The sequence below is a fragment of the Phacochoerus africanus genome, chromosome 6, assembly GCF_016906955.1.
Source record: "Phacochoerus africanus isolate WHEZ1 chromosome 6, ROS_Pafr_v1, whole genome shotgun sequence".
Taxonomy (NCBI): Eukaryota; Metazoa; Chordata; class Mammalia; order Artiodactyla; family Suidae; genus Phacochoerus; species Phacochoerus africanus.
In genome coordinates, this window is record NC_062549.1 from 4525025 (window position 1) to 4552888 (window position 27864).

Sequence of the window (27864 nt, forward strand, 5' to 3'; positions counted from 1 at the left end):
TTTTTTATTTTTAATATCTTTTTAGGGCTGCACCCATGGGATATGGAGATTCTCAGGCTAGGGGTCAAATCAGAGCTGCAGCTGCCGGCCTACGGCAGGGCCACAGCAATGCCAGATCCGAGCCATGTCTGCGACCTACACCAACAGCTCACGGCATTGCAGGATCCTTAACCCCGAGTGAGGCCAGGGATAGAACCCGCAACCTCATGGTTCCTAGTCAAATTCGTTTTTGCTGAGCCACGAGGGGAACTCCTCCTTTTCTCTCTTCCTTGCAAATAAGTGGAGACGTGACTCACAGCCCCACCTGGAAATTGCAGGACTCGGTGGAGCACTGCAAACGGATCCTTGGGCAGCTTGGAACAGGGGATTTAGTTCTGATTTTCAGACTTTAATTCAGTCTTCTCACTTTGAACATCTAGACAGAAAGGCCTGGAGACATTAGGTGACTTGCCTAAGGTCACATGTTAGCCACTAGCAGCCAGGGTTCTAGGACCTTTTGGCTACATCTCTTGGGCTTTTCTTTCTCTGAGGAATATCCCACCCGAACCTAGTAGGGACCCTCTGTATCCTGGTATCCATCCCAGAGTTCTCATGGGGCTGGGTCCAGTTCTGTTACAGTTCTTCACCCCAACTTCAGCTTGACCTGCTGTGAAAGAAGTGGAAACCAAACCAAACCAAATGAACCAGCAAAACCCAGGGCTTTGGGAATGCAGCAGGTCACTCAAGTGGGAAGACGTTTTTCTTTCAGATGTTCACTCATTTGTCATCTGTGTGAGGTCACTAAGTGTTGACTTGTTGTGATCAACTTTGGAAGACCTTTCTGTGGTGTAGGTTATGTTCTTCAAAGAATCTGACAGCCCTTGGATTTAAATCCCAGCAAGGCTGCTTCTTTGCTGTGTGGCTTTGGGGAAGCTGGTCAGTCTCTCTGAACTTCTTTCCTCATCTGTCATCTCAGCTAATGCCTACCTTAGACTGTCTTTTTTGTTCTGTTTTGTTTGTTTCTTTTTTTATTTAGGGCTGCACCTGCAGCATATGGAAATTCTCAGGCTAGGGGTCGAATCAGAGCTGCAGCTGCCGGCCTGCACCAGAGCCACAGCCACACAGGATCTGAGCTGTGTCTGCAACCTACACCGCAGCTCACGGCAACGCTGGATCCTTAACCGACTGAGCGAGGCCAGGCATCAAACCTTTGTCCTCATGGGTCCTAGTTGGGTTTGTTCCTGCTGAGCCACGATGGGAACTCCCTAGATAGGCTTTTCAAAAGACACGAAACAGTTTTCTGTCACCCTGAAGATAGTAGAGCCATTTTAGTTCTTGAGCACTTAAATCGTAAACTCTTTGGGGTTTGTACGTTGTTGATTAAAACCCCCCAAGACCCTCCTTGGAGTTTGCCTCAGTTAATGACAAAATGCCTTCCCAAGGAGGCAGAGTACGTATGTAAATATGTGTGTGTGCGCATTTATGATGTAAGTCATTCTTTCCTCGGGTCCTTCTGTTTGGGGGGGGGGGCTCTGTGTTATGTCAGCAAACATTTGCTAGTACCCACTGTGTGTGGTGTGCCAAGGGCGCAGGGGTATGACAGATTTATTGAGAAGGTACTGACAGCTCACCCAGGAGAGGACTGATGGCCTGAAACTTGGAAGCTTCTAGAATGTAAGTCTGGCTAAGAAATAGTGGGTGGGGAGGTCAGAAGAGAACATGGGCTTTGAAGTTGAAAGGAGCCCTTCTCAATCCCCTTTTGACCAATGGTTAGCAGCGGAGCTTTGGGAACAGCTACTTAACCTCCGTGAACCTACCTTCTTCGTTAATACTGTGAAGGTGACCACACTTAGGTGGCTCACTGGCGCCTAGAGGTAAGGTGTCCTCTTGGACGGAGCAGTGGCACATGGCAGGGTCAGTGCTGGGTCAGTAGACGTGGTCCTATATTTCATTTGGACAGGGCAGTGCCTTCCAGCAGGACCGTGTTGAGATGGTGACCGAGCAGTGGGTTCTCTCCTGGGTCACCTGCAGGTTCAGAGGTGCCTGGAGCATCCCAGGCCCTGCCCTTGCCGATGCGGGCTGGGCATGTGCTGTTCCCCGTCCACGAGGGTGAGGACGACACGGGAAGGGGTGGATTACTTTCAGCAGAACTGACATGGCCCTGAACTGCATCCACCAGCAGCCGAGCTTTGAACTCAAGACACCTGGAATACAGGTTAAGAGAGAAACGTCCGAAAAGGCACCTGAGAGTAAAAATGGCAGCTGGTGCCTGGCTGCAGAGAGGAGAGCGGACGTCTGGGCTTTGCCATCAGAGAAGGATGTGTAGGTGGTGGGGATGGAGAGACAGAGAGAGACAGAGAGAGGAGAGAGAGATAAAGTGAAAGAGAGAGGGAGGGAAGGGGTTGGAGGGAGGGAGGGAGAGAGAGAAGGGGGGGATGGTTTGGGGAGGGACAAACGCAGCCCATCCGAGGGCAGTCTACCTACACACCAGGGCGTGGGGCATCTCAGATCTCAGCTGCCATTCCGGGGTCCAGTTCACTGTAGTTTTATTAAACCGCGGGAATTCTGCTCTTGAATACTCGGGGATCTTTTCCCTTTGGTCTTTCTGTCCAATCCACTTGACGTTCAGCTAGTGGCATCTCTCTGTTGAACTTCCTGACCCAGCGCTTCTCACCCTGAGTCCAGGGCTTTTCCCGGCACGCGCATCATGTTTGCATTAACTTGCCAGCGATGACCCGCGTGCAGAGCCTTGGCAGAGCGTGGAGCGGTGTTGCTCACACCCACCACGTCCTCTGAGCCTCCCAGCCGACCCGAGAGGCAAGCCTGCTGCTTCTCCAAGTGCTTCCGACCCAAGTCCTTGCCTTCTAGCTGGCCAGGAGTTTGCTGCTGGCCATGGGCCTCCCGGAAGGACCTCGGGGTGTAATGCCCCCCATTGTAATTCGTGAGCAGATCTCTTAGTCAAATGGATCTAAGGGACGTCTTTGTTGTTGTTCTTTCTGAACAGTTTTGCAGAAGTAAAGATTTGATGGCTAAGGAAATGGAGATTTTTCATACGGACAAGGAAATCCCTTGAAATCTCCAGGATGGTTTTGAGCTCTTGTTAGTTTTTATATCAAAAGCAATTAAGAGGCACAGCAGCTGAGGGAATAAAATTAACCAGAGTGGTGACAGTTTCTTCTGATGGAAAGGGCTGGAAATCGGTCAGGGCTGCTTCTTCTGAAAGAACAGCTGGCGTGTGTGTTTTTCATTCTGTCTCATCTATCCATCCATCATCTATCCAGCTGTTTTTTTTTTTTTTTTTTAATGCAGTTTAGTAGCCCACTGGCTCGTCCTCATAGCCTATGCATGAGACATGACTCATACCAGATGGCTTGTGTGTGTGTGTGTGTGTGTTTCAGAAAGGAGGCAGGCTGGAAGGTGACATCATCCAAAACAATGTTTTGAAGGAGATCCTTCGTGGCTCTGCAGTAACAAACCCGACCGCTATCCATGAGGACGTGGGTTAGATCCCTGGTCTCGCTCAGTGGGTTAAGGGTCTGGTGTTGCAGTGAGCTGCGGTGTAGCTCGAAGACTCTGCTCCAGTCTGGCTGTGGTGTGGGCCGGCAGCTGCAGCTCTGATTCGACCCCTAGCCCTGGAACTTGCATGTGCTGCAGGTGAAGCCCTGAAAACAAATAAACAACCCCCACCAAAAAACAAAAAAAACAAACAAACCAAAATGATGTTTGAGGCATCTTATATTTTCTGAGTACATACAGTGTGCATTTTTTGTTTGTTTGTTTGTTTGTTTGTCCTTTTAGGGCCACACCCATGGCATATGGAAGTTCCCAGGGTAGGGGTCAAGTTGGAGCTGCAGTTGCCGGCCTATACCACAGCCACAGCCACACCAGATCCAAGCTGCATCTGTGACCTACACCACAGCTCTCGTGAACACCGGATCCTTAACCCACTGAGCGAGGCCAGGATTGAACCTGTGTCCTCATGGATACTAGTCAGATTCCCTTCTGCTGCGCCACGACGGGAACTCCCAGTGTGTGTATTTTCTGAGTGCATACAATGTGCAGGTGCCTTTCACATATTATCACATTTATTCCTACAACAGACCTACCAGGTGGGTGGTGCTCTCCTGCTTTGGCAAATGAAGAAACCGAGGCTCAGAGAGGTGAAATGATTCTCCCAAGAATGTCACACACCTGGCAGGTGGCAGAGCCAGGATTCAAACTCGGGTTTGACTCCAAAGGTGGTTTACCCCCAGCATAGCACAGTGCCGTCCGCAAGCCTGCCTTTATTAGAATAACAATGGTAATAACCCCAGTGGCCGAGCCAGTGAGTGTTGAAGCCTTACTCTGTGCCCTGCTAACCATTTTTATGTCACCCTCACGCGAACTAGGAGTTGGGTCTAATTGCTTCTCCAAGCCTTTCGATGGAGGAAGTGGTGGCTCAGGGAGGTTAAGTAACTTTCCTAAGGTCACACAGCTGGAAGGGGATGAATGTGGGACTTAAAACCAAGCTGAGTTTGCTTTCACAATTGGTACCTTTAACCATGACTCTTACATCTCCTGATGGGGGTTACCTTGGGCCAGCTGTTGGTTTGTTTGTTTGTTTGCTTTTTTTTAGGGCCACACCTGCGGCATATAGAAATTCCAAGGCTAGGGCTCGAATCAAAGCTACAGCTGCTGGCCTATACCACAGCCCCAGCAACACAAGATCCAAGCCGGATCTGTGACCTATGCTGCCACAGCTCACGTTAACGCCGGATCCTTAACCCACTGAGTGAGGCCAGGGATCGAACCCACATCCTCATGGATCCTAGTTGGGTTCGTTAGTGCTGAGCCATGGCAGGAACTCTTGGGCCAGCTGTGTATATAGTAGGAGCTCTTAGAGTAAATATCTGGGAGGTATCCATCTGTAGTTCCTCATTCTCCCTCCTGTACTCCAGCCAGACACAGTTCCCCAGAAACGACCCTGCTGCCTTTCCCCAAGCTTTTCTTCTGCCCTAAACTGTCACTCCATCTTTCCCTCATGCCCAAGACCTACCCATTCTTCAAGGGGGAGCCGAGATGGCAGGCAGGCTTCATCAGTACTGACCCGCACTTAGAAATGGGGCAAACCCCGAGTCGGTCTGGTGAACTCGTGTGTAGCTGTGTTGGACGTGACTCCAGTTCCGTTACAGGGCACCTCTGTCTGCCAGGATCTCCATCCTGCTGTGGGTCGGAGCTTTCACTTTCGTCCTGGAGAAGCAGCTGTGGTTCTACTGAACATGGTTCCAGGCTTGTTCCCCTCGGACCAGCGTTATAGATGAGGGCCTGGTGCAAATGGGGGATGTCAACAAGATCCCTTTCCGCTCCAGCCACTCTGCTGCCTTCACTGGCTGTGAACTCTTGGCTCACACTCCTGCTTCTTGACACATGAGGTCTCTACTGCATGCTGTGCTACTTTTAAGGGCCATTTAAAAATTTTTATTTATTGGCCATGCTGGTGGCATGTGGAGGTTCCTGGTCCAGGGATCGAACCTGTGCCACAGTTGTGGGCAACGCTGGATCCTCAACCACCTGCGATACAAGGGGACTTCCAGGAACCAGCTTTAATTCGCTTTTACCTTGGACAGAGCCCTGCCCCCCACTCTGAGCTAGCCTCACCCTTTAGCCCCTCCTCGTGGAAAAGCCGAGAGCCTAATTAGGACTAGAACTATTATTTGTGGAATTGGCTTTCATCTTTGCTGGACTGTAAGCTCCTCGAGGGCAGGGACTGTTTGATCATCCATCTCTGGGTCCCCAGCCCCTATCTTTTTTTTTTTTTGTCTTTTTGTCTTTTGTTGTTGTTGTTGTTGTTGCTATTTCTTGGGCCGCTCCCGTGGCATATGGAGGTTCCCAGGCTAGGGGTTGAATCGGAGCTGTAGCTACCGGCCTACGCCAGAGCCACAGCAACGCGGGATCCAAGCCGCGTCTGCAACCTACACCACAGCTCACGGCAACGCCGGATCGTTAACCCACTGAGCAAGGGCAGGGACTGAACCCTCAACCTCATGGTTCCTAGTCGGATTCGTTAACCACTGCGCCACGACGGGAACTCCCCCCAGCCCCTATCTTGATGCCTCGTACCTGACATTGATCAGCTGTCCATAACCAGTAGCAAGAATGCGAATAAAGTGGGCAGAAAACTTACAGTGGCTTTTCCCATCACCCCCACTGACATGGCTTTGCATGTTTAGGCACTTCGTGCTAGTAGGCGTCATCACGGTACCTCACTTACAGTGTTTTGGCCTCGCCTTCAGCAGACAGAAGTTCCAGGGCCAGGGGTCAAAGCTGCGCCATGGCTGTGACCCAAGACACTGCAATGACCATGTTGGATCTTTAACCTGCTGCACCACCAGGGAACTCCAGTACCTCACCTATATTTGCTGGTGACCAATATATGTATGTGTGGACCTTAACTTGAAGAATACACACACACACACACACACACACACACACACAATCTGAAGTTGCATAGACATGAGCCTGCACCCCAATTCTTCTTGTAAGCTCTACGTCTGTGTGTAAGATAGTTTTTTTGTTTTTGTTTTGTGTTTTTTTTTAAGTGGCTGTTCCCAGGGCCTGTGGAAGTTCCTAGGCCAGGGATTGAGTCCGAGCCCCAGCTGTGCCCCGCGCTGCAGCTGCAGCCATGCTGGCCGCATTCACCCCCTGCACTGGGCTGGGGATTGACATCACAGCTCTGTAGTGACCCAAGCTGCTGCCCTCGGATTCTTAACCCATCACGCCACAGTGGGAACACCAAGATCGATTTTTTTTTTCCCCCCGAACTTCTGTTTCCTCAGAAGGACCAGCAGAGGAGAGAACGAGCATCTTCTATGAATGTCATCCAGGTAGAACATGACATTGCAGGTAACGCACCTGTCTGGCGCCTGACTCAGGCCAGCTCGTGAGAATGAGTGGCTTCCTTTATTCTTTGTCTGATACTGTGGCTGTTACTGCTAATGTTGATGGAGCATCCGAAACAATGATATTTTACTCATATATATGTAGAAGGTCTTATCCCTGAATATCAATATCCATCCTAGAGTTAATATATCCTATGTATTATGTCCGAGTAGATTGGTACAGTGAGTTGGACCATGAGCCAAAATGAGCCGTCTCGTGCTCTAGCCTGGATTCTGCAACCTCGCCCTGTGTTTACTTTTCAATAGCAACATCTGGAGAAGTCACGATTGTATTAATAATTACCACTAGAGGAGTTCCTGCCGTGGTACAGTGGGTTAAGGATCTGACTTCAGAGGTGGGGGTTCTACCCCTGGCCCGGTGCCTTGGGTTAAAGGATCCAGCATTGCCGCAGCTGTGGCTTAGGTTGCGTCTGCATCAGTTCCTGGCCAGGGAGCTTCCATATGCCACAGGGGCACCTATACAATAATAATTGAAAAAATGGTACAATAATTACTGTTGGATTTTTAAAAAGGAATTGGTGATTCCCACATCACATGCACTGTGCCAGGTGCTCTCCCTGTAGGGGACTCATTTTTCCTCACAATCACTGATTTTAGAATATGGAGTATAGTTGCTTTACAATATTGTGTTAATTTCAGGTGTACAACAGAATGATTCGGTTATACATGTATTCATTCCTTTTCAGCTTCTTTCCCCAAATAAGTTACTGCAGAATATTGAGTAGCGTTTCCTGTGCTAGACAGTAGATCCTTGTTGCTTCCCTGTTTTATATATAGTAGTACAGTCATTCGTTTCTAAGAGGAGGGAGCCAGTGCTCAGAGAGGTCAAACGACCTGCTCAAGGTCACGCACCACTGGTGAGTGATGCGTCTGGTATCTAACGCCGGTTCTGTGTGAGGTGCAAGCCAGAGCTCTGGGGGTTCCACTGCTGGCTTTAATCCCATGCCTTTGAGCCCCCTGCAGGTTGTGCTTGCTCTCCAAGACTGTCTCCACCCTTTGACGGCTTGCATCTGGTGGTGGATCTGGTCTCACCCATTAGAAACATTCTCTCTGCAGAGACCCCTGCCTGAGTGTGATACCGTGCAGCGGATTTCTGGTCTGAGGGTTTTAAATTAGCCATGTCATTTCAAGCTGTGCGAGAGGCTCAGAAGCCTGCTTCCACCCTGCGTCGTTAAATCAAGCAACACAAGTGGGAAGAAAATCCAGTGCTGCCTCCAGTCAAAAGGGAAGAGGACCTAGGCTCCTTGGTGCCAGGCGTCTTTGCTGACATCCCATCTGACACTCGAGAAGGAGCCTTCATTTACCTGCAGATGGTGCTGTTCTGGGTGACAAGGAGACTGGCGCTGGCAGCTTTTCTGAGAGCAACACTGACACATGGCCACTCCTGCAAATTAGAAACCCCATCTGGGCTGACGCATGAGGTAGGAACAACAGGTCCAGCAGCCAGTGTGATAAAAACAGCAGAGGGAGATGCCAGGATGGGGAGGCACTTTTCAGGGTCCCTGCAGCGCTCTGCAGCCTCCGTTTTTATATTTAGCATCTGCAGCTAGGCTACTTGTGGTGTTGATCAGAGCTCCTCCACTGGCCTTTTACCAATAGAAGCATGTGTTTGTGGACCTATTGGGGTTGATAGAGAGCAAAAATAACACCCATCATTTACGGGAGCCCAGCATTGCTCTGCGCCTTGAGTTTTATTTCTATCAACTCCAGAAGGTAGCGGACATCCTCTTTGCAAATGAGAAAAAGGAAGTATGCGCATCACTGGAACACATCGTGGTACAGCAGAAGTGAACCCAACATTGTAAGTCAGCTCTGTTTTAAGAAAACTTTAAAAGATGGAGAAACGAAAACTACACTTCAGAGAGTTTGTCTTAGATTGCAGAAAAAAAAATCATTGCTGTTCTTATTGCTGATGCGGTTTTGCTTCTGTTTTTAATGTCACTGAGAAGAGGGGGAAATGAGAGAAGCACCATAGATATTTGGTACAGATTTTCAACCTGTATTCAAAGGGCACACCTCCTGTGCAGGTCATTCTTCCTTCCAGCTTAGAGGAGAATTACCCCAGAAGCCTAATTAGCAGAGCTTTATTCAGTGAGGTGTCTCTGAGCAGTAAGATAGATTTTTCCAGAAGGCTCCACAGTTTGAGTCCCACTCAACAGTGACTTTCTTAGACTTGTTCCAAATTGCCCACTTATTTACTCTGTTTGGGTTTCAGATTCCCTTTGGTTAAAAGAATGCAGCGGTGGAGTTCTCTGGTGGTGCAGTGGGCTAGGGCTCTGGCATTGGCACTGCAGTCCCTCTGGTCCCTGCTGTGGTGCAAGTTTGATGGATCCCTCACCTGGGAGTTGCCACGTGCCATGGATGCAGGCACCCCCCCTCCCCCTGCCAAAAAAAAAAAAAAGAAAAAAGCAAGAATGGAGTGGTGTTGGAGAGGAGAGGAGGGGGCTGCAGTGCTGTGCTGATAAATGTGTGAAACTGGCTCTAAAGGGGAAAAAAAAAAAGAGTCACAACAGGGGTTGATTTCCACGATGCTCTCACCACTTGTAAAAACGCACCACTCTGTGAATGGTTTCCCTAGACATTCAATTTAAAAACAGCGTGATTATACTCAGCGCCTGCAAACTTGGTTTGGCCGTGACTGGTGTTGGGGGCGGGGGCAGGGGGCTGCAGTGTGGGGAGAGAATTTGCAGATTTTGCCTTTAACCACTTGCTTCTCTGAAGCTCTCAGGAGCCATAGCTAATAGGCACAGGGAGCTAAGCTACAAGCATTTTACTGTCACCTGGGGCTCTGACCCCACACCCTGTTGGGGAGTGCCTGGGACTTACGTTCAGCTATAGAAAGAGATTCTTCTCTCACCATGAAGTAGGTTTAAAACTCTGGTGGACCAAAACTATCCACTTGGTTTCTACTGAAAAGTCCATCGGGGAATCTTAAATTTTAATGGCTTATTGCAGGGGAAAGTTAAGCTTCCCACTGCCCAAAGAAAAGTCCTGCCTATATCACTTCCTCTGCGCTTAACTGCACAGAAACTACGGCACCAGTCTGGAATCAGGAGGGTCTGGAATCAGAGTTGTTTGGCTTTGGACATTGGGTCTCGGGGGGGGGGGGGTCCCCAGAAAACCAGATGCAGACAGCACTGCTCTGTTGCTGCTGGTGCCGGGACCTCAGACAACTTCTGTCTTTCTGCTCCACCAGCCCTTCCACGTGGCTTTCGTCCTGCAGCTGGAAGAGGGCTGCTTTAGTGTTCACTCTTCTTTTCTGTCTGTGTCAAGATAGAAGATGGAGTCAGAGAGGGGACCCGTAGCCCAAGCGTTGTGCAGCTGAGGCTCCTCCTTCTAAGCCTTCTTGTGCTTTCCATCTGGCAAGGAGTGGTTTCTCTCAGGAAGCAGGAGAGAATCCTAAGATCGCTTCCAGCTGCAAGAGAGTGAGGAGTGAGAGTGTGTGTTTTCAAGTCGGCGAACTACATTCCCTGAAAAGGTCTTTTTTTATTTTAAGGAAGGAGGGGAGTGGGGATGTCGAATGTGTGGTTGACAGTGTGAGACCCACACAGACCCTTCGGGATCAGCTCAGGATGAGGGGTCTGAGACGGGTCCTTAGTAAACGTTGGTGGAACCTGACTGAACCGTCATCATCATTGTTTTGACGATGTCGAAGCAGCCAGGCAAGTTCTGCAGAAGTATTGGAGTGGGATTTTCTTGGAAAAAGCATCTCATTACTTGCTATGGAGGCCAATAAGTTGCAACAAGTGGATTGTAGTCCTGTCGTGGTGGGCAGATGCTCTTGCAACAGATGGATCAGTCTATGATCGTGGAGTAAAAATATATTGATCATTTCCTGGGTCTTTTTTTTTTTTTTTAAAGTTAATTTTTTGGAACACCAAGCCTCTCTTCCTGGCAAGACTTCCCCGGCTTCCTTGACTGGCCAGAGCATTTCTTGCTAGGATCCGTGGGGCTTCCACTTTTAGGCTGGGTCACATGGCCAGTACCAGGCGGCATTTCAGAGTTCACACTCTTAACCACTAGGCAGTGTTGCCTCAGAAGACCCAAAGAAAGAGGATTTTTTCCCAGCCAGATGGACAAGCCTTATCATAGCAGAGCATTGCATCTTGGAGCCGCCAGTTAGCATTCTCGGGTACGACGTGCCAAGGGTCTCTAAACCGTGTCCCGTCCAGAGCACCGCCATCCCCTTCCTTTACCCCAGTGGTGAGGTCAGAGGATACCTTGGGATCTTGTTTCGGGGAGGATTCGGCCTCACTCACCTCTTAGGCAATAGTAACACCCGTATTTTATCTTCTGTGGAATATGAGTGTTGAGACTCATACCCAGAACATGTACTGCCCTGTTCACACCTCATGACAGTCTGTGAGGCTGTTACAAGTGTCATCACTCATGAGGAAAGAGGTTCAGAGAAGGAAAGTTACTATCTTAACTTTGCCTGCTCGGCTCTGGAACGTAGGCATTCTGACTCCAGAGTCTCAGTTTTGACCTTTTCCCCAAGGCAGTGATTGGATTTTAGGTCATGTCCCACGCCCCTGCGTCAGGGCAGTTGTTTCCTAATACGTCCGATAGGAAGGTGATCAGGACAACGTGCCATAGTTATCTGTATCCCCACGATAGAATGTTATTTCTAGTTTTATTAGTAGTAAAAGAATGGCAGGTGGATGGTGAGCCGCTGACGCCGCTGAAGATGTTGGGATCGGATTGGAGATCCTGGTGGTTTATTGGGGGCATCTCTGTTACTGGAATTTTCATTCATTCACTTGTTCATACATCCGTCTGGCACTGGATGCGTGTCAACTATGTGTCAGCACCCTGTCAGTTGCTGGAAATCCAGAGACCTGCAGGCTGTGGCTTTTCTCCTCCAGCAGCCGGTGGTGATGGCTGTCTCTCGAATCAGCTGAGAACAAATGTCGATGACATGCTTTTTTCCTTCCTACAGCCCTAATAAGAGCTATAAGGGACACAGAAGTAGAAAGCAGCATTCTTATTCTGTGTGTTTTTGCGAAAACAAAGGGAAGTTCATTAGCGATCAGAATGAGGGATTGAGCTTCTGGGGAATAAAAGGGCAGTTGAGGTGAGGTTTTTTGTTTTTTGTTTTTTGTTGTTGTTGTTTTTTTAGGGCTGTACCCTCGGCACATGGAGGTTCGCAGGCTAGGGGTCAAATAGGAGCCCTAATATGAATGTACAATTTACTTAACCATTTCTCTTTGGATGTTTCATTATGATAAAATCACATACAATCACACTATTAAAGTTAGATTCCTAGGATAGAACTATTAAGGAAAATAAACATGTTGAGATTCTTGTCAAATTGCTTTCCAGAAAGGCTGTCATGATTTTCCATTTTTACCAACAGTGTGCAAAAGTACAGCTCTCATTGTATTTAAAATAGTTTTTTGGCCATCACTGCTGATTAGCAAGTGTAATTACACCTGCAACCTTTATTCCTTTTCTCTTCTCTTCTCTTTTCTTTTCTTTGTCTTTTTAGGGCCGAACCCATGGCACATGAAAGTTCCCAGACTAGGGGTCTAATTGGAGCTGTAGCTGCCGGCCTACGCCACAGTCACAGCAAAGCGGGGTCTGAGCTGCGTCTGTCACCTACACCACAGCTCATGGCAACTCCAGATCTTTAACCCGCTGAGCGAGGCCAGGGATCGAACCCACATCCTCATGGATACTAGTCAGGTTTGTTACCGCTGAGCCACGATGGCAGCTCCCCTTCATTCCTGTTCATAGCTCTGCCGATGAGGATGCAGACATCTCTGAAGAGACATCACCGTACCTACTGCATTATGTAAAGGGCGTAGTTCTGTGTTGCTCTTCTAGATGGAAGCCAGTAAAGGATGGCTGTTCTATTGTTATTTTCCCAAAGGGTTCTGGGCAGATCTAGACTATTCAGACCCACCAGCACATTGTCTGAAGTCTCCCATTGCCTGATCTTAGCTTCTCGGTCCTTGGTCCCTATTCCTCCATCTTTTCCTACCACCTGCTCATTCTCCAAGCAGCTGAGCTGGCTGCTCCCTTCCTCATAGTGCCTTCCTTAAATCACCACAGCTGGAAGAAGGTGACTCTAAGATGGTTAAAGAATGTCTGCTCATGAAACAATAAGGTCATTTTAGGAGAGGCACTAACATGACTCAGTAAGTGAACTTGTACAAACCCCTTCATCTCTCGGGATAGTTTTCTCATCTTTAAGACGGAAACCATGCTAAGCACATCAAAGATTTCCTTGAGGGATCCGCTAATTCCATGCCTGTCATGTATGACACGGTTTATGAATTTATGACCTGGCAGAAATTTCGTGTTAGACAAGAGAGAATTGCTAAAGGACTTTAAACATTCTGTTTAATCAAGACAGAACCAAATGGGCCAATCTAATTGAAACTTACTTCTTTCAACATATGCTATAAAGCATCTGAAGTTCAAGATGACTGGTTCGGTAACACCAGTGCTTTTAAGAAGCAAGAATTCAGACAGCGCTCTGGCGTTGGTTGTAAAGGAGTTAAAATTTATGCAGCAAAATATGACTCCAATGAGAAGCACTAGGCAAAACCAAATTACTCTTGTTTCTGGAGTGAGAACCTCATTGTCCTTTTCTAGTTTAACTACTTTAGCTAAGTAGTTCGATATCTGCAGGGGCCCAGTGTCTTCTGTGAAAAACACCTGAGGTAGTGCTTTCTTTTACAGAGGCTTTTTGGAGGATCAAACAAAATTGCATACGTGGAAGTTCCCAGAGCAGGTCCTGGCACGGAGATGCTTCATAAATCTCGAGCATAACTGTAACTTCTCCAAGCACAGGCTGATGCAAAAGTGGTGCATAGCCTCTGGCAAGGATTGGCCTCTTTTATATTTGGGGATGAACTACTGGTGGTTGGGGTGGTGATGATGGCGGTGGTGGGATTTGTGCCTCTTGTTTTGTTAATGAAGTTACTGAAACACATTGGTCTTTTACTGTAGAAACACTAAGCGTGACATCTTATATTTGTATAAATCAGAGTTTGCCAATTATCGGCCCATGGGGATTCAGCCTGCAAATGTATTTTATCATGTCAACACAGCTTTATTGTGATGCTGTGGTCATGGCCGCTGCTGCTAATTGCTTTTTTGCTGCTGTGTTTGTCACCGTCATTGATCTATGAACCAACATTTAAACATTTAAAGGTATTCTATTAAAAATCCAAGTTTCTGACTTCCCTTGAACATTGGAAAGATCTAGCCTTACACAGCCAACACTCCCCCGCTGTGGTAATGAACTATGGCTAAGTAGCAGCTGTCTGCTGTGGACAGTATGGGAAACTTCCACTCCCCCACCTCAGTCTTCCCCACACAGATGATGGGGTCTGTGGTCCATGCCTGTTCATCGTCGTGCTTCCCCTGTGGATTTCATGATGGCAGTAAACCGTCTCCGTCTGGTGAGCCAGGGTTATGTTCCTAGGAGCCTCTGGTCACAACATGTCCATCAACTTATCAATGCGTGACCCTGTTTTAGGTGTGTTTCTGTTTAAAGAAATATAGGCAGATAGATAGATAGATGGATAGATAGAAAAATCTACTATGCATGCGTGTGTGTGTGTGTGTGTGTGTGTGTGTGTGTGTGTGTTCATTTGGTCATTAACATTGAACTCAAGGCTGACAGTCGTATAATTCACACCTGCAGGGAGCCTACTTAACACACCATTTTCTGTATAAGGCACGGCTCAGCCTTCTTGCTTTTAGGAACAGCCAGCACTTTAGTTCTGATTAGTTCATCAAAGGTGATTTTAAAGACTAAAATCACCAACAAAAAAATTGTGGCGGTAGATAGGCTGCAAAAAGACCCTTGTGTAGTGTAAGAGCTGAAAAGAGCAGGTAGGGTCCTGTCTCTTTCGCCCTCAGGTGGGAAGCTACACACTCAAACGTTTTGCCTCTGAGCACGTCTTTGAATGACCTTGAAGGAGCTCCAAATAGTGTTTGTGAGATTACAGATCAACTATGGCAAGAAGCGAAATTTACAGATCCCACATCGTAAAAACTGAGAATAGACACATGTGAAGCAGATATTTTCTCTCCTGCATGGCTCATCTCTTAATCCTCTTTGTAGCACAGTTTACAGAACAAAAGTTTTTAATTTTGAGGAGGTTGAATTCATTACATTTTTTTATGGATTATGCTTTTGATGTCAAGTTTAAGACCTCTCTAGCTCTCAAAGCTTTCCTCTGTTTTTTTTTCCCCTTAAAAGTTTTATATTTTGCATGTAAATCTCTGATTCACTTAGAAATAAATAGTCTTTATATGAGGAGTGAGATTTAAGGTGAGTTTTTGTTTTTGGCCTAATAGATGTTGAGTTGCTTCAGGACTATTTATTGGAAAGGGTTTTTTCTTTTTTTTTTTTTGCTTTTTAGGGCCACAATTGTGGCATATGGAAGTTCCCAGGCTAGAGGTCAAATTGGAGCTGCAGCCACTGCCCTACGCCACAGCCACAGCAATGCCAGGTCAAGCCACATCTGTGACGTACACCACAGCTCCCAGCGACACTGGATCCTTAACCCACTGAGTGAGGCTGGAATAGAACCCACATCCTCAGGGATACTATTCAGGTTAGTTACCACCGAGCCACAACAGGAACTCCTGGAAAGGCGTTATAGAATTTCCTTTGAAGCTTTGTAAAAGATCCCTTGGGGGTGTTTTTGCCCTGTGGCTTCTGTGTGGGGGTAGAGTGCCAGGCTGCCCATATGGTCTGCACTGAAGCCAGGCTCAGTGGACTGCTCATCACCATTCACTGGTATTGAAAATCTGACTCTCTACTGGAGACCCTGTCTTGCCAGGTGGAAAAAGATGCTTCTTACAGCTTGGCAATGGTGACATCTAGGCTTCAATTTGGCCTTTGCCGATGTGGGTGGGGGTGATGCCACAGTCTTTTTTTTTTTTTTTCACCTGTATGGCTTGGCCGGGGTAAAACTACTATTGTTTAAAATTTTTCTGTCTTGCTAGGCTGCTTCTTTCCTGGCCCTTTGTCTAGAGAAAGCAGACATTTTTGTTGGGGCCTTTCCCCCTCCATCTGTTAGCATTTCTGGCTTCTTGGCTTCGCTCTGTTGTAAATGAGGCCAAAAGAAAAGGCAAAAAACTCACTCTCATGTCTCTCCTTGGACCCTGAGGTCCCTAGACTGTTTGCTTTCTCCTTCACCTTTAAGAATCTTCTTTTGTTTGTTTTCGGATTTTCTAGTTGTACTTAGGAAGAAGAGTAGGGAAATGTATGCCTACTCCATCTTTCCTGGAAGCAGAAGTCATGGCAGGAACCTCCCGCCCCCCTTTTAAAACCCTCCTTTTACAGATATAAAAACAAATTCAGAGAAGTTATGTGATATACTCAAAGTCACACAGCTCTCAAATGATGTCGCCCAAGCTACTCGGGTACAGTGCCAGTGCTCTTTGCTCTGCCTCTCCGTGGACCACTACGTGCACATAAACACATCAACAGAAACGATCTCGGAGAACATGCGCAGCACACGGAGTCGAGAGCGCAGTAGCTCCCAGCTGCGAGCTCAGTGAGCCACGCGAGACTGATGTGCTCGTGGTCTCTTTTACTTCGATCTCACTTTGTTTTATTCACATTTTTATTACACAGTGGGTTTGAAATCACTGGAAGGAGAGAACGATGATGCGGCCAGAAAGGTTCCCAAGTGCTTGCAGATGAAAGGGTTTTTAATTGCAGGGCACGGGACTCCAAAATGTGCTTCTGCACCTGGGGCAAAGGGGGCAGATGAGGGACAGATGTTGACTGACAGCCTGAGAACCTGCCCGCATGATGTGCAGGAATGACAGAATTTGGAAATGGCAGTGACACAGCAAAAATAGGGGCACAGAAATACGCTGGGCAAAGTATTTGGTGATACCCTCAGGATTAGCAGTTCAACTGCTGTGTTTCTTTTCCTCTTTTCTTTTCTTTCTTTCTTCTTTCTTTCTTTCTTTCTTTCTTTCTTTCTTTCTTTCTTTCTTTCTTTCTTTCCTTTTCTTTCCTTTTCCTTTCCTTTCTTTCCTTTCCTTTCCTTTCCTTTCTTTCTTTCTTTCTCTCCTTCCTTCCTCTCCTTCCTTCCTTCCTTCCTTCTCCTTTCCTTTTGCTTTTTTAGGGCTACACTCACAGCGTACAGAAGTTCCCAGGCTAGGGGTCTAATTGGAGCTACAGCTGCCGGCCTACACCACAGCCACAGCAGCGTGGGATCCGAGCCACGTCTGTGACCTATACCACAGCTCACGGCAATGCCGGATCCTTAACCCACTGAGTGAGGCCAGGGATGGAACCCACCTCCTCATGGATACTTGTTGCTGCTGAGCCGTAACGGGAACTTCCTCAGCTGCTATGTTTCTAAAGGAAGGGTTACAACATAGTAGCAATCAAATCATGTCTGAGTTGTCCACTGTGCATGAAAGCTCTTATTTTTCTGTCAAATAGACTTTGTTGATGCCAGCAAGCGCAAACCCCTTAATGTACTTGTAGCCCATGACCTAGCTTTTCCTTCCTCCTGTTTCCATCACCAGCAACCTTTGTTGGGCCTTGTATGATCTCAAGGGAACTCCACTTTGGTCTCCCACTTGGCCCGTCCCAGCCCTCTCCCACTGTGCTGATGGAATGACTCTCTCTTTGATGCTGGGTCATCATGCATGCGGCCCAGACCTTCCCTGGTTCCCTTTGACCTGTAGGATCAAGTCTGGGTCTTTTTAGCAGCAGGCAGCATAAGCAGTCTGACATTCAGCAGCCTGTCCTCTGTTCTCTTCTTAGGTATTATCAGATCCGAGTGACCTTAAAGGTGTCCTCAAGGATTCCCCACCGGCTGAGCGCCTCCATCGTTGGGCAGACAGGTGAGCAGGAGGATGGCACTGGGTACTTGTTTCCCCTTGGCAAACCTTCGTTTCTCGCTCTAAGCCAGGGCTTTAGAGTGCCGCACGTCCAGAGGTCCTTGGCAGGTCCTTGTGGGATGGTGAAGGCATGGACTTTGGAGATGGAGACCTGTGGACGCTTGGCCATGTGTGCGTGTTACCGCAAGGAGGACCCGGCTGAAGGAAACACACACACACACACACACACACACACACTCTCTCTCTCTCTCTCCCAGGAGCAGCTGGCATCTGAGGAGAAACTTGGCTGTCAGGGTTCCTTAAGTCAAGTCATGGAGGAAGGGGATGGGAAATGGCTCCCAGCTCATAGGTAAGAAGAAGTGTGTTGTCAGGGAGAAGCTGACCATCAGCAGGTGTATGGGGCTGAGGAAGCAGGCAGTTGTGGTAGCTCTTTCTGTGTACAACAGGGAGTCCAGGGCAGCACTCCTGGCTCAGGAAGAAGTCTTGCCAAGGACAATCCATGGTCCAGTCTTAGGGAGGCAGGTGTAGGCATAGGTATCCAGGGCCCCCAGCAGGGTCAGTATGATAGGGTTGCATCAGAAAGAGAGAACTTGTTTTATAAGAAATAAGGCTGGGCGTCAAGGTGATATTCTTATTCTCACAGAAATATGGACATGAGTAAATTTGGGGGAGTCTAGGCGTGAGCCAGACCGTAAGGAACAGGAGAGACACGTAGGGATGGAGGAGGCAAAGGAGAACAATGTAAACAAAGAAGAAGCTGCTTAGCTGTCACCATGCGAGGCAGCCGAGAGCATTACAGAGATCAGATCCAGTCGCGTCGAGGGGTCTGCTCACAGCGACACTTGGAGAAATTCGTTTGGAGTTGCTCCGGCGATTCGCCCCCACCCTGTTTTTGCAGTGATGTGATGGCGAGTAAAACGGCATGCGGTGGACCCCCCCCCCCCCCAGGGGGAGATAGATGTGCTGGACTGTTGAGCTCCACCTGGGAGCTGGTGTGGGAGATGCTGGGCAGAGCAGGCCACTGCGACCACGCAAGGGGCAATCGAGAGAAGCCAGTGGCTTGCGGACAGCAGGTTGACCTGAGCTTGTGATCTAGAGAGAGAACCTTACTGGAGACCCAGCGACTCCTCCCCCAACTCTGGACAGAGCTGAGTGTTAAGGAGCAGTCAGGGCTCCGCGTTTCCAAGGGGGTCCTTCGCTTCCATTCTTCACTCTACCCCCTCTCTCCAGGGACTAACTCGGGCACCTGAGACTGGTGTCGCCCACTCCCCATGTCCTGTGCGTACTCAGGACACCTGCGGCGCCCCACTGTGTTACCACCTGTGTCGTGCCCCCTCCCCGCCCCAACTCCTGCCAGAAGAAGATTCATGGAGTTGAGTGAGAAAGTAGGAGATTTGAACCCTGACGTTGCACGAGCTCAGGCTGACACCTTGAGCTTCATTTCCTCGCCTGAAACACGAGGATGAACATCTGTCTTCTGCAGGGTTTTGCCTTAGAGATGTTACGTGGAAAGGGTGTTCTCCACTGTATAGGGATTATTCAGGTGAATGTCCCAGGACGGGAACGGGCACAAAGGACGTGTCCAAGCCGTGTGATGTGTGAGTGGCCACCTGATCAGGGGTTCGAGACTGGGTCCTGTTCTCAGGGACAAGACTGGACCTGGCAATCACGTGGGACCAGTGTCCCGCTGACCTGAGGAAAGCCATCCCCAGGTCCCCGACAAAGGCCTCTGCTTCTTCTCATGACCCTGTCGCTTACAAGCTCAGCTCCTGTCTCTGGCTGAGCCGTCCTGGAGCTGACAGGCCCAGCCGGGAGGACCAGACAGGACACCCAAGAGCTGGCAGAGCCCGGTGAGTGGCTTGGGGAGAGGAGGACTTGGGCTGGAGCCTCATAGAGACAAAGAAAAAAATGAAATGCCACTTGGGGTGGGGGAAGGCCGTTTTCTTCATTGGTCTCGTTTGAGACAGGGATAATTGTGGTCCACTCGGTAGCCCACTTGACATGAGTGTGCTCTTTGGAACCGAATATTTACGCAGAGGTCAGTAGCCACGACAGTTGGGATGGCTCGGTGGGCGAGGAACAGATGGCGTTTGTAATTCCTTCCTCAAGGCGGATTTTCCAATGGTGATGTTTGCAGTGAGAGTGCCTTATTACAGAGCACTCCAGAATTTAGTGGTTGAAGACAACAGTTTATCCTTGATGTTTTGAGTTGCTGGGCTCAGCTGGGTCATTCACGGGCCGCTTTCAGCTGGGGTCTCCGTGGGGGCCGGTCACCATGGTTATGACACGTCTTCATGCACATCTGAGCCCTCAGCTGGGGCGGCTGGACTGCTCGTGGGAAAGGGCCAGCTCTCTCCAGTTGGGTGCTCCACCTTCTTCTGCAGTAGCTGGGTTCACCCAGAGAGACCTCAAGGATTGGGGTCCCTCGAGGGCTAGGCTGGGGAAGGGCAGGAGGTCACTGCCTCTACGCTCCATTGGTCAAGGCCAGTTGCAAGACCAGCCCAGCTTCAAGGCAAAAGTGGGTTATACTCTAACCCTGCATGGAACCCCCTTTGTAAACACAGCAAAGGAAGGGTGGTTCAGCGTTCGAATCGCACACCGTCATCCAGACATGCCTCCATTACCTGCCTGTAGTTCTGCGTAAAAAAGAAAACAATACATATGTTTAATCAATCAAGTATGATATACTGAGAAATCACCAGAAGGAGTCAAAACCATAGAAGCTAGTGATGTCTTTGACAGTTATTACTTGGGTGGTCTTGTTGGGACAAATGGTTTAATTTGGCTTTTTTGGGTTGCATTTCTACAGCAGAAAGAGGAACAACTATGTCTAGAGAGGCAAAATTCAGAAGTGGGGCAGGCCGTGCCTTCTGCGGTTTCCAGGTTCAAATCCTGCTTCCGACACTTCTCAGCCATGTGGATTTAGAAAAGTTATTTAACCTATTTGTTTTTTAATTTTTTTTTCTTTTGTCTTTTTAGGGCCACACCTGCGGCATATGGAGGTTCCCAGGCTAAAGGTCAAATCAGATCTACAGCTGCTGGCCTACACCACAGCTACAGCCACACCAGATCCGAGCCACATCTGCAACCTTCACCAGGGCTCACAGCAATGCCAGATCCTTAACCCACTGAGCGAGGCCAGGGATTGAACCTGCGTCCTCGTGGATGCTAGTCAGATTCGTTTCTGCTGAGCCACAACGGGAACTATTGAAATAAAGTTGACCTACATTGTTGTGTTAGATTTCAGGTGTGCAGCAAAGTGAATCAGTTATAGCTGTTCATCTCTCCTTCCTTTGTGCAGACTCTTTTCCCGGGCAGGTTATTACACACTATTGAGTAGATTTTCCTGTGCAGGAGGTCCTCGTTCCTTACTTATTTTGTGTATAGTGCTGTGTATTGTTCATCTCAACCTCTTCATTTATCCCTCCTGGCAGTGAGTCCCCTTTGGGGAAATGTTTAACCCTAAGTTAACCGATGTGTTCCTTGGGGTTCTTCACCTCTGCCCTGGGGCTAGTGGGCAGGACCTGCTTCGTAGGTTTGTGTGAAGAGTTGAAGGAATTATGCAAAGGCATGACTAGAATGGTCCTGGCACAGGAAGTGTTGCTATTGTGCTTTCAGTCGTTGTTGACTTGGTAGCATCTGCTCGGCACTGGTGGTCCCTGTGGAACACGTCCCTGGGGAGGAGAGCTGCCTGCCTGCTCTGGAGGCGCCCTCCGTCTTCGGAGGGAGATAGAAATGTTACACAAATAAAAACAGTGGCGGTGGAAGCTGAGATGAGGTCTCAAGTGAAACCTGGAAGGGGGAGCAGAAGTTGGCCCTGTGGGCACAGGAAGGGAAGGATGTTCCGGGTAGAGGGACCAGGTCCCCGTATCCTTGGGACCCGAGCTGAGCCAGGGTGGGTTTGGGAGGATGAGAGATCAGGGGGGCGAGTGATAGGACGTTGGCTGCCAGGTTCAGGGATGACGCTCTGGGGTAACCGAGCAGAGGGGTTTCGTTTCGAAGGCATAGCCAGAAGAAAGGAGAACACTTGGAAGACACACGCCCGGTGCTGTTCAAACACAAGATGTTACCTCATAAGTTAAGGGGCAGAATTATACATTCTTGGGCTCTTTTTTCGTTTATCCATTCTCTGGAAGCCATGATGTATGGAAATGCATTTCAGGTACGTAGGCGGCTTAGCTTCTGCCTCTCTAGATGGGAAATACTTTCTCATTGGATTATCCAAGGTCGGTGTGTATGAGTAGATTCTGTGAATAAGGAAAAAATAGTTCGCCATAACCTCTACACCATGGTGTTTTCTTCCTTCAGTACTTTTTTGGGTAATTTTAAAAATGTTACTGGCGTATAGGTGACTTGCAATATTGTGTTAGTTTCCGTGTACAGCAAAGTGAATCAGCCATACGTGTACAGATATGTGCATTCTTATGCAGATTGTATCCCCATGGAGGCTCTCACAGAGTACTGAATAGATTTCTCCCAGCTATGTAGTAGGTCCTTGCTACCGAGCGATTTTTGTATACAGTAGTGTGTATATGCCAACCCATACTTTTTCAGAAGGTGACTTGGGAAAGGTCTCTATAGAAAATGGATGGTTCCTTCTTGTCTGTAAGCGATGTATCTCGTAGAATAGCCTGTGACAGGCTCTGACCTCGTGCCAGGGAGGAGCAGTCCTCCCGAAGGCATTTCTGGAAAGATCCCCACGTCACAGAAGGGACGCCTGTGTGGGCAGGTGACACCCCACCTGTGACAGTGGATCTCATCAGGTCACGGTGCAGGGCGGGGAGGAGCTGCTTCTCTGTGGACGTGGGATCGTGGGAGGTTCTGCCGAGCGGCCGGCACGTCTCTAAAGGCTGCTACGTCTAAGTCATCACCCCAAATTGAAAAGTGTAAATTGTAGTTGATGATCCACCAAGGCCAGGCAGTCCCTGGGCGCTTCCAGAACTTTTCAGATTCCTCCCAGAAGCCAAAGTCCTAAGCACTGAAGAGCTCCAGAGAGGAAGGATGGCTTGTCAAAATACGAGTGTTAAGGGTTTCCAGGAAGAGAAACCAGAAGCAAGAAAATTTCTTAAAAATGTGATTCTGCTGGTTTCAAAGGCTTACGTTGTGTGGGTCTCACCGATTTGTTTCCTCTTCGGAGCCTTTTTGTAGGTCTTTGGCGTGTGTCTGTGAAGGAGGGTTCCATATGCGTAGCGTTGGATATTTCCTTCCAGCCGAGTGATGCTGTCTTATGGCTTGTGCAGCCCTTCCTGCCTGGAGATGTTGTAAAATGTTATTTTCGCTTAAAGAGATGATTGGTTAAGTCAGGTGTGGGGGAGGGGCACGGCACACGCTCGTCAAGGCCGCGCCAAGTGATTCGGGGGGAAACAGGCACCTGCTCGCCACTGCTCATCAAAGCAGGAGAGAGGATGGCACAGCCAATTGTGGAGACGTGTAAAAATTGCCATGATGAGTTTTAGTAATGTTTTGAGAGGTAATTTCCATTTTTATTAAGTGGAAGCACTTAAGAATTTCACCGGGTAGGGGGTGGGGAGAGGCCTTTGTTCTTCAAATGAATGAGACTAATTTCTTTTCAGGGCCCATTAAAGCACCTAAATATCAAACACTGGCCTGTTTTCCCGGAGAATGTGAAGCAGGCAAAACACTCGCGCTCCCAGGCTCTGGGCGGTCACTTGGGGCGGGAGGACAGCGCCACTCCGGACGGGAGGCTGTCTGGATCAGCGAGACTTAGAGGCTACTGTCCCCTCTACTCCTCGGGCGTCACCTCGGAAGCACCAGAGCCAGGGTCCCTCCCTTTTGCCTCCCAGTGCAGGCCTGGAACCTGCTCTGCCAGCTGGTCTGGTGACCCCGGTCCCTGTGGATCTGCGCCAGGATTCCTTTGTCCTGAGATCAAACCTTAAAGGCTGCCTGACCTCCAAGGCCCTCCTCCGGGAAGCGTTCTTCAGTCTCGTGCTGCTTTTGCTGTTCCCTCTGCTTCGAATGCCTATCCCTCCCTCCCGCCCCCTGTCAGCCTTCCAGTCCACCAGGCTGGGGGAAAGGAGTCGCGCCCGTTCTCTAAGGACACAAAGACCCCCTGCCCTGTCAGAATTACCGGTTCCCTACCTGGGCAGCCTCACTACCCGTGCACATGCAGCAGTGCCCCTCCCCCACTGTCCCTCCCCGACTGGGTGCCTCTCCTGCGCCCAGGGGCTCTGCTTTGGAGGACTACCCCCAGGCTCCTGGGGGCCCCCAGTCCAAGACTGGAGCGTGTCTGGGGGTGTGATTCCCACCCGCCTCCCCACCCCCACCCCTGCCACCCAACCAGGGATAATTAGTGAAGGGACACGGACCGGCGCTCTCGTCCCCCGTTGGGACAGGGTGAGAAGCGTCCTCGCAGGCTCAGGCCAGCTCTCCCCCTCCCAGGGACCTTGGTAGACATGCACCTGTGCCTGTCTGTCCTCCTCCCTTCGCCTGCCCCATGTCCCCACGTCCCACACGGTCTGCCTGGGTGCACGCGTGCTAGATCACCTGCTCGTGGACCCTCATCTCTGGGTCGGCTCTTTATCTGCTGTACCCAGAAGCCACTGGAGGCGGAAGCAGTTGGTGTGATACGGAAGGTGGGGGGTGAAGTTGGCTGGACCTGCGTTCTCCTGGGTCCCTCGTGACCCTGGGCCAGTAGCCTCTGTGGAAGTGACCCTCCCGGGCTGTTTGGGGATCCGTTAGAGCACCGTGTGTGGGTGGTTGATGGACGTCCTACAGGTGCACCCACATTTGGGTGTAACCTCTGAGGTCCCTCTCCTCCCCCGTTTGTCAGGGGTAAAACCCTCATTTGCCCACATTTAATGCCCTTATGGGGAGATAGTTAAACCGCATCAAATCCCAGTTCCAAAAGCCAGCTGCGTGTGAGGCATGGTTGACACAGAGCTGGAGGGTGGCCCCCGCTGGCCAGGAGCTCGAGTCTCGCGGTGGGGAGAAGAGGGATGGGTGATGGTTATGATAAGGGTGACGAGGGCTCAGGAGGTGGGGGCTTGGGGGCTGGGGGCTGAGGGCAGCCTCCCCTCCAAGGTCCCGATGCTCCGTTCCTGTGTCCGTCTTCTCTGCGCACACCTGACTTCCTGGTGTCCTGACCTCAGCCTGGGTCATCAGGGCAAATCTCTCCGTCCAGAAAGTGAGCCGAGTCCCACCGTCAGATCCTCATGGCTTCAGCTCACCTGCCATCCGTGCACCTGCCCTGGTGCTTCCGCTCCAGCTGGACCCCCAGGTCCCTGCCTGCCCCCCACTCCTCAGGTAGCGGCGCTACCAGCTGGCACCTGTGTGGGGCAGCTGGTACCTGGGGAACCGGGTTTCAGGCCAGCACACCTAGAGAGAGAGGGGCGGGGTCCTTGAAGCCCAGGCCAGAGAAGATGCTCAGCATCAGGGAGGCTTCCCTTTTGGACAGGAGAGAACCGTCTTTATCTCTATGGCGCTCCGCACGCGGGCTCTAGAACCAGCTGCTGGGTCCCACTCACTCTGGGTGACCTTGGCCTTGTTCCTAACCTCCCTGTGCCTCATCTTCCTTCTCTGCAAAATGGGAATAATCATAATACCTTCTTCCTGGGGTTGTGAGAAGTAAAAATGTTAATGCACATACACCCTCAGAGGGGAGCCTGACATCCTAAGCCCTGAGTCACTGCCGGCTCTTTTGAGGTTTATTGCAGAAGCCAGGATCCACAGGCTTGGGTGCAGTTTACATGGACTGATATGTTAGTCGTGATGGGTTTCCACTTGCATGTTCTAGCGCCAGGCACTGTTTCTGAAGCCTTGAGCCCCTAGATGCTCAGCTGCAGACGCTGTCTTAGAAGCAGCGAACTTCCCATTGCTGGGGTTTTAAGCAGAATTTTTCACATGGTATCATGAGACGGTGGCCCATGAAAAGAACATTGTAGCATAGTGTACTTAATGTGCAGAGTTGTTCTAGTCTTTTAAAAATGTGGAGGCTCTATTATTATTATTATTATTAGGGGTTTTTTTATAGGGCCACACCAGAGGCATATGGAGGTTCCCAGGTTAGGGGTCAAATTGGAGCTACAGCTGCCAGCCTATACCACAGCCACAGAAACACAGGATCTGAGCCGCATCTTCAACCTACACCACAGCTCTCGGCAACACCAGATCCTTAACTCACTGGGCGAGGCCAGGGATCGAACCCGCATCCTCATGGATACCAGTTGGGTTCATAACCTGCTGAGCCACAACGGGAACTCCTGTTATTATTATTATTATTAACCCTTAGGGATAGAAATTAATCCTAAATGTGAGAGTTGATGCTTATATTTACTCTCCAAAATGCTGGTTCCATGTTGCTTTCTTTAGTTCCGGCTCCCTGGTGCCTGCTGTAGTGTCTTGTACACAGTAGACCTAGCAGGTATGTTTATTGAATTAGCGAGTTCAAGACCAGAGGGCAGAACTTGGGCCAAAGAACAAAAGGAAAAGGGAGGCTGAATTACATGCAATTAAAAAAAAGTAGGGAGCTTTCGAAGGCTCCAAAAAAAACAGGTTCTTTTTTGGGAGGAAGCAAAAAACAGGTCATTTTGGGAGGAAGCATTTCAGTGGGAAAGGATGCTGTTTCAAATTCTCAGTAGTCCTTAAACTGTTGTTAAAAAAACCCCCAAACCTGATGATTATTTAGAAAAAAGCATAGTATCCAAAAGAGGCCGGATAATTTCCTTCCTGCTTTGGCCAAGTGGTCCTTGGGACTCTAAGAATGAACCATGGTGTGTGGCGTCTGGGGTATCGATGGGACGATGTCTAGGATGGAGCAGGAAGAGCCCAGGACCCCCTCGAACCACGGCAGGGTTTCTCTCAATGTGGTCCCAGGACCTCCCCTCTCAGGATGCCCTGGGGACTTGCAAACAGTCGGTTTCTTGATCCCTCCCCGGACACCTCCTAAGTCTGACTCGAAGAGTGAGACACTCGATATGTGGAAAAAATACCAAAGAGGAAATTCACATGGGGACAGCCGCAAGAGCAGAACCTTGGAATTGTGTAATTGCAGCTAATAAGCTGATGCTAATGATGGCTAATTGGCTGATTGAGTCTTCTCCCCTCAGTGACTTACAGTTACAAGAAGAGGTTCTGAAGTCTTAACACCTTAATGTAGAAAGTCCCTGGGGACATTCCTATGTGGCAGAGGGCCTTTGCTCCTGATCTGCTCACAGATGCATTTTCATCGGGTGCCTACGGACAACAGGGCAGTCATGCGGTGAAAAGAAATATTTTCGTCTGAGCTGGCTGAGGTTGGTAGACAGGTGGAATAGTCACTGCCGTAAGCTGGAGAAAGCCTGCTTTGGCTTTTGGTGCAAATTCTCCTGCCTGTTTACCCTGATGAGGTGAAAAGCGCTCTTTTCACCGTGAAGAATGAGAAAGCCCATCTTGTCCAAAATGCTCACATGTAACATGAGGAAGCCTGCACTCCCTATGACATGTTTGTTTGTTTGTTTTTAAATCCGAGGCACACAGTGGGAGGGCCGGGTGTCTCAGCAGCTCTGGAATGGAGAGAGAAGGGACATATTTAAGGGTAGAGTATCTGTTCTGGAGATTCTGTGCTCCGTACATCAGCCCCCAGAGCCATTTCGAAACTCTCACTTGTGGTGACCCACCCCATTTCCTGGGACATGTGTAAAAATGCACCATTTCCCACACTGAACACAGTGGGGTTTTTTTTTGTTGTTGTTGTTAAAACGTGTCTTTGAAATGATTGGCCTCAAATAATTCTTTATTCATGATGTTTCCTTATACTCGGGAAATGTTGCCAAGTGAGAAAATCGACCCTCAAGTTTCTTGGCAAAAGGAACAAAATTTTTGTAGCGACTGAATGTGACCACATAATATTATTGTGAGGAAATTCAAAATAATAGCATTATTAAACATTTATTCCTCTTGCCTTTGCAGTTTTGTTTTTAAATGTGGACGCTATTTAAAAAAAAAAAAGTACCCATCATTTCTAGGCCCTTGAGCAGCTCGTGGACTCCAGGCTTCCTGCCAATGGTGCCGAGGCATAAAACAGTCCCAGCTGATGGGCGGGGGTCCTATGTGGCGGGCAGAGTCCAGGACCACTTGACTAGTTGATTGGATGGTTCATTTGAGTAAAGAAAAGTGG

The 27864-nt window shown here is 49.2% G+C and overlaps 1 protein-coding gene across 1 annotated transcript in view; it reads left to right on the forward strand.

The window, feature by feature from the left end:
- Positions 1-27864, forward strand: part of FAM135B (family with sequence similarity 135 member B) — a 175055-nt gene that overhangs the window by 28763 nt on the left and 118428 nt on the right. The window contains exon 2 of the mRNA XM_047782921.1: positions 17674-17753. Coding sequence (XP_047638877.1) covers positions 17674-17753 — 80 coding nt within the window. The remainder of the gene's footprint in view (positions 1-17673; positions 17754-27864) is intronic.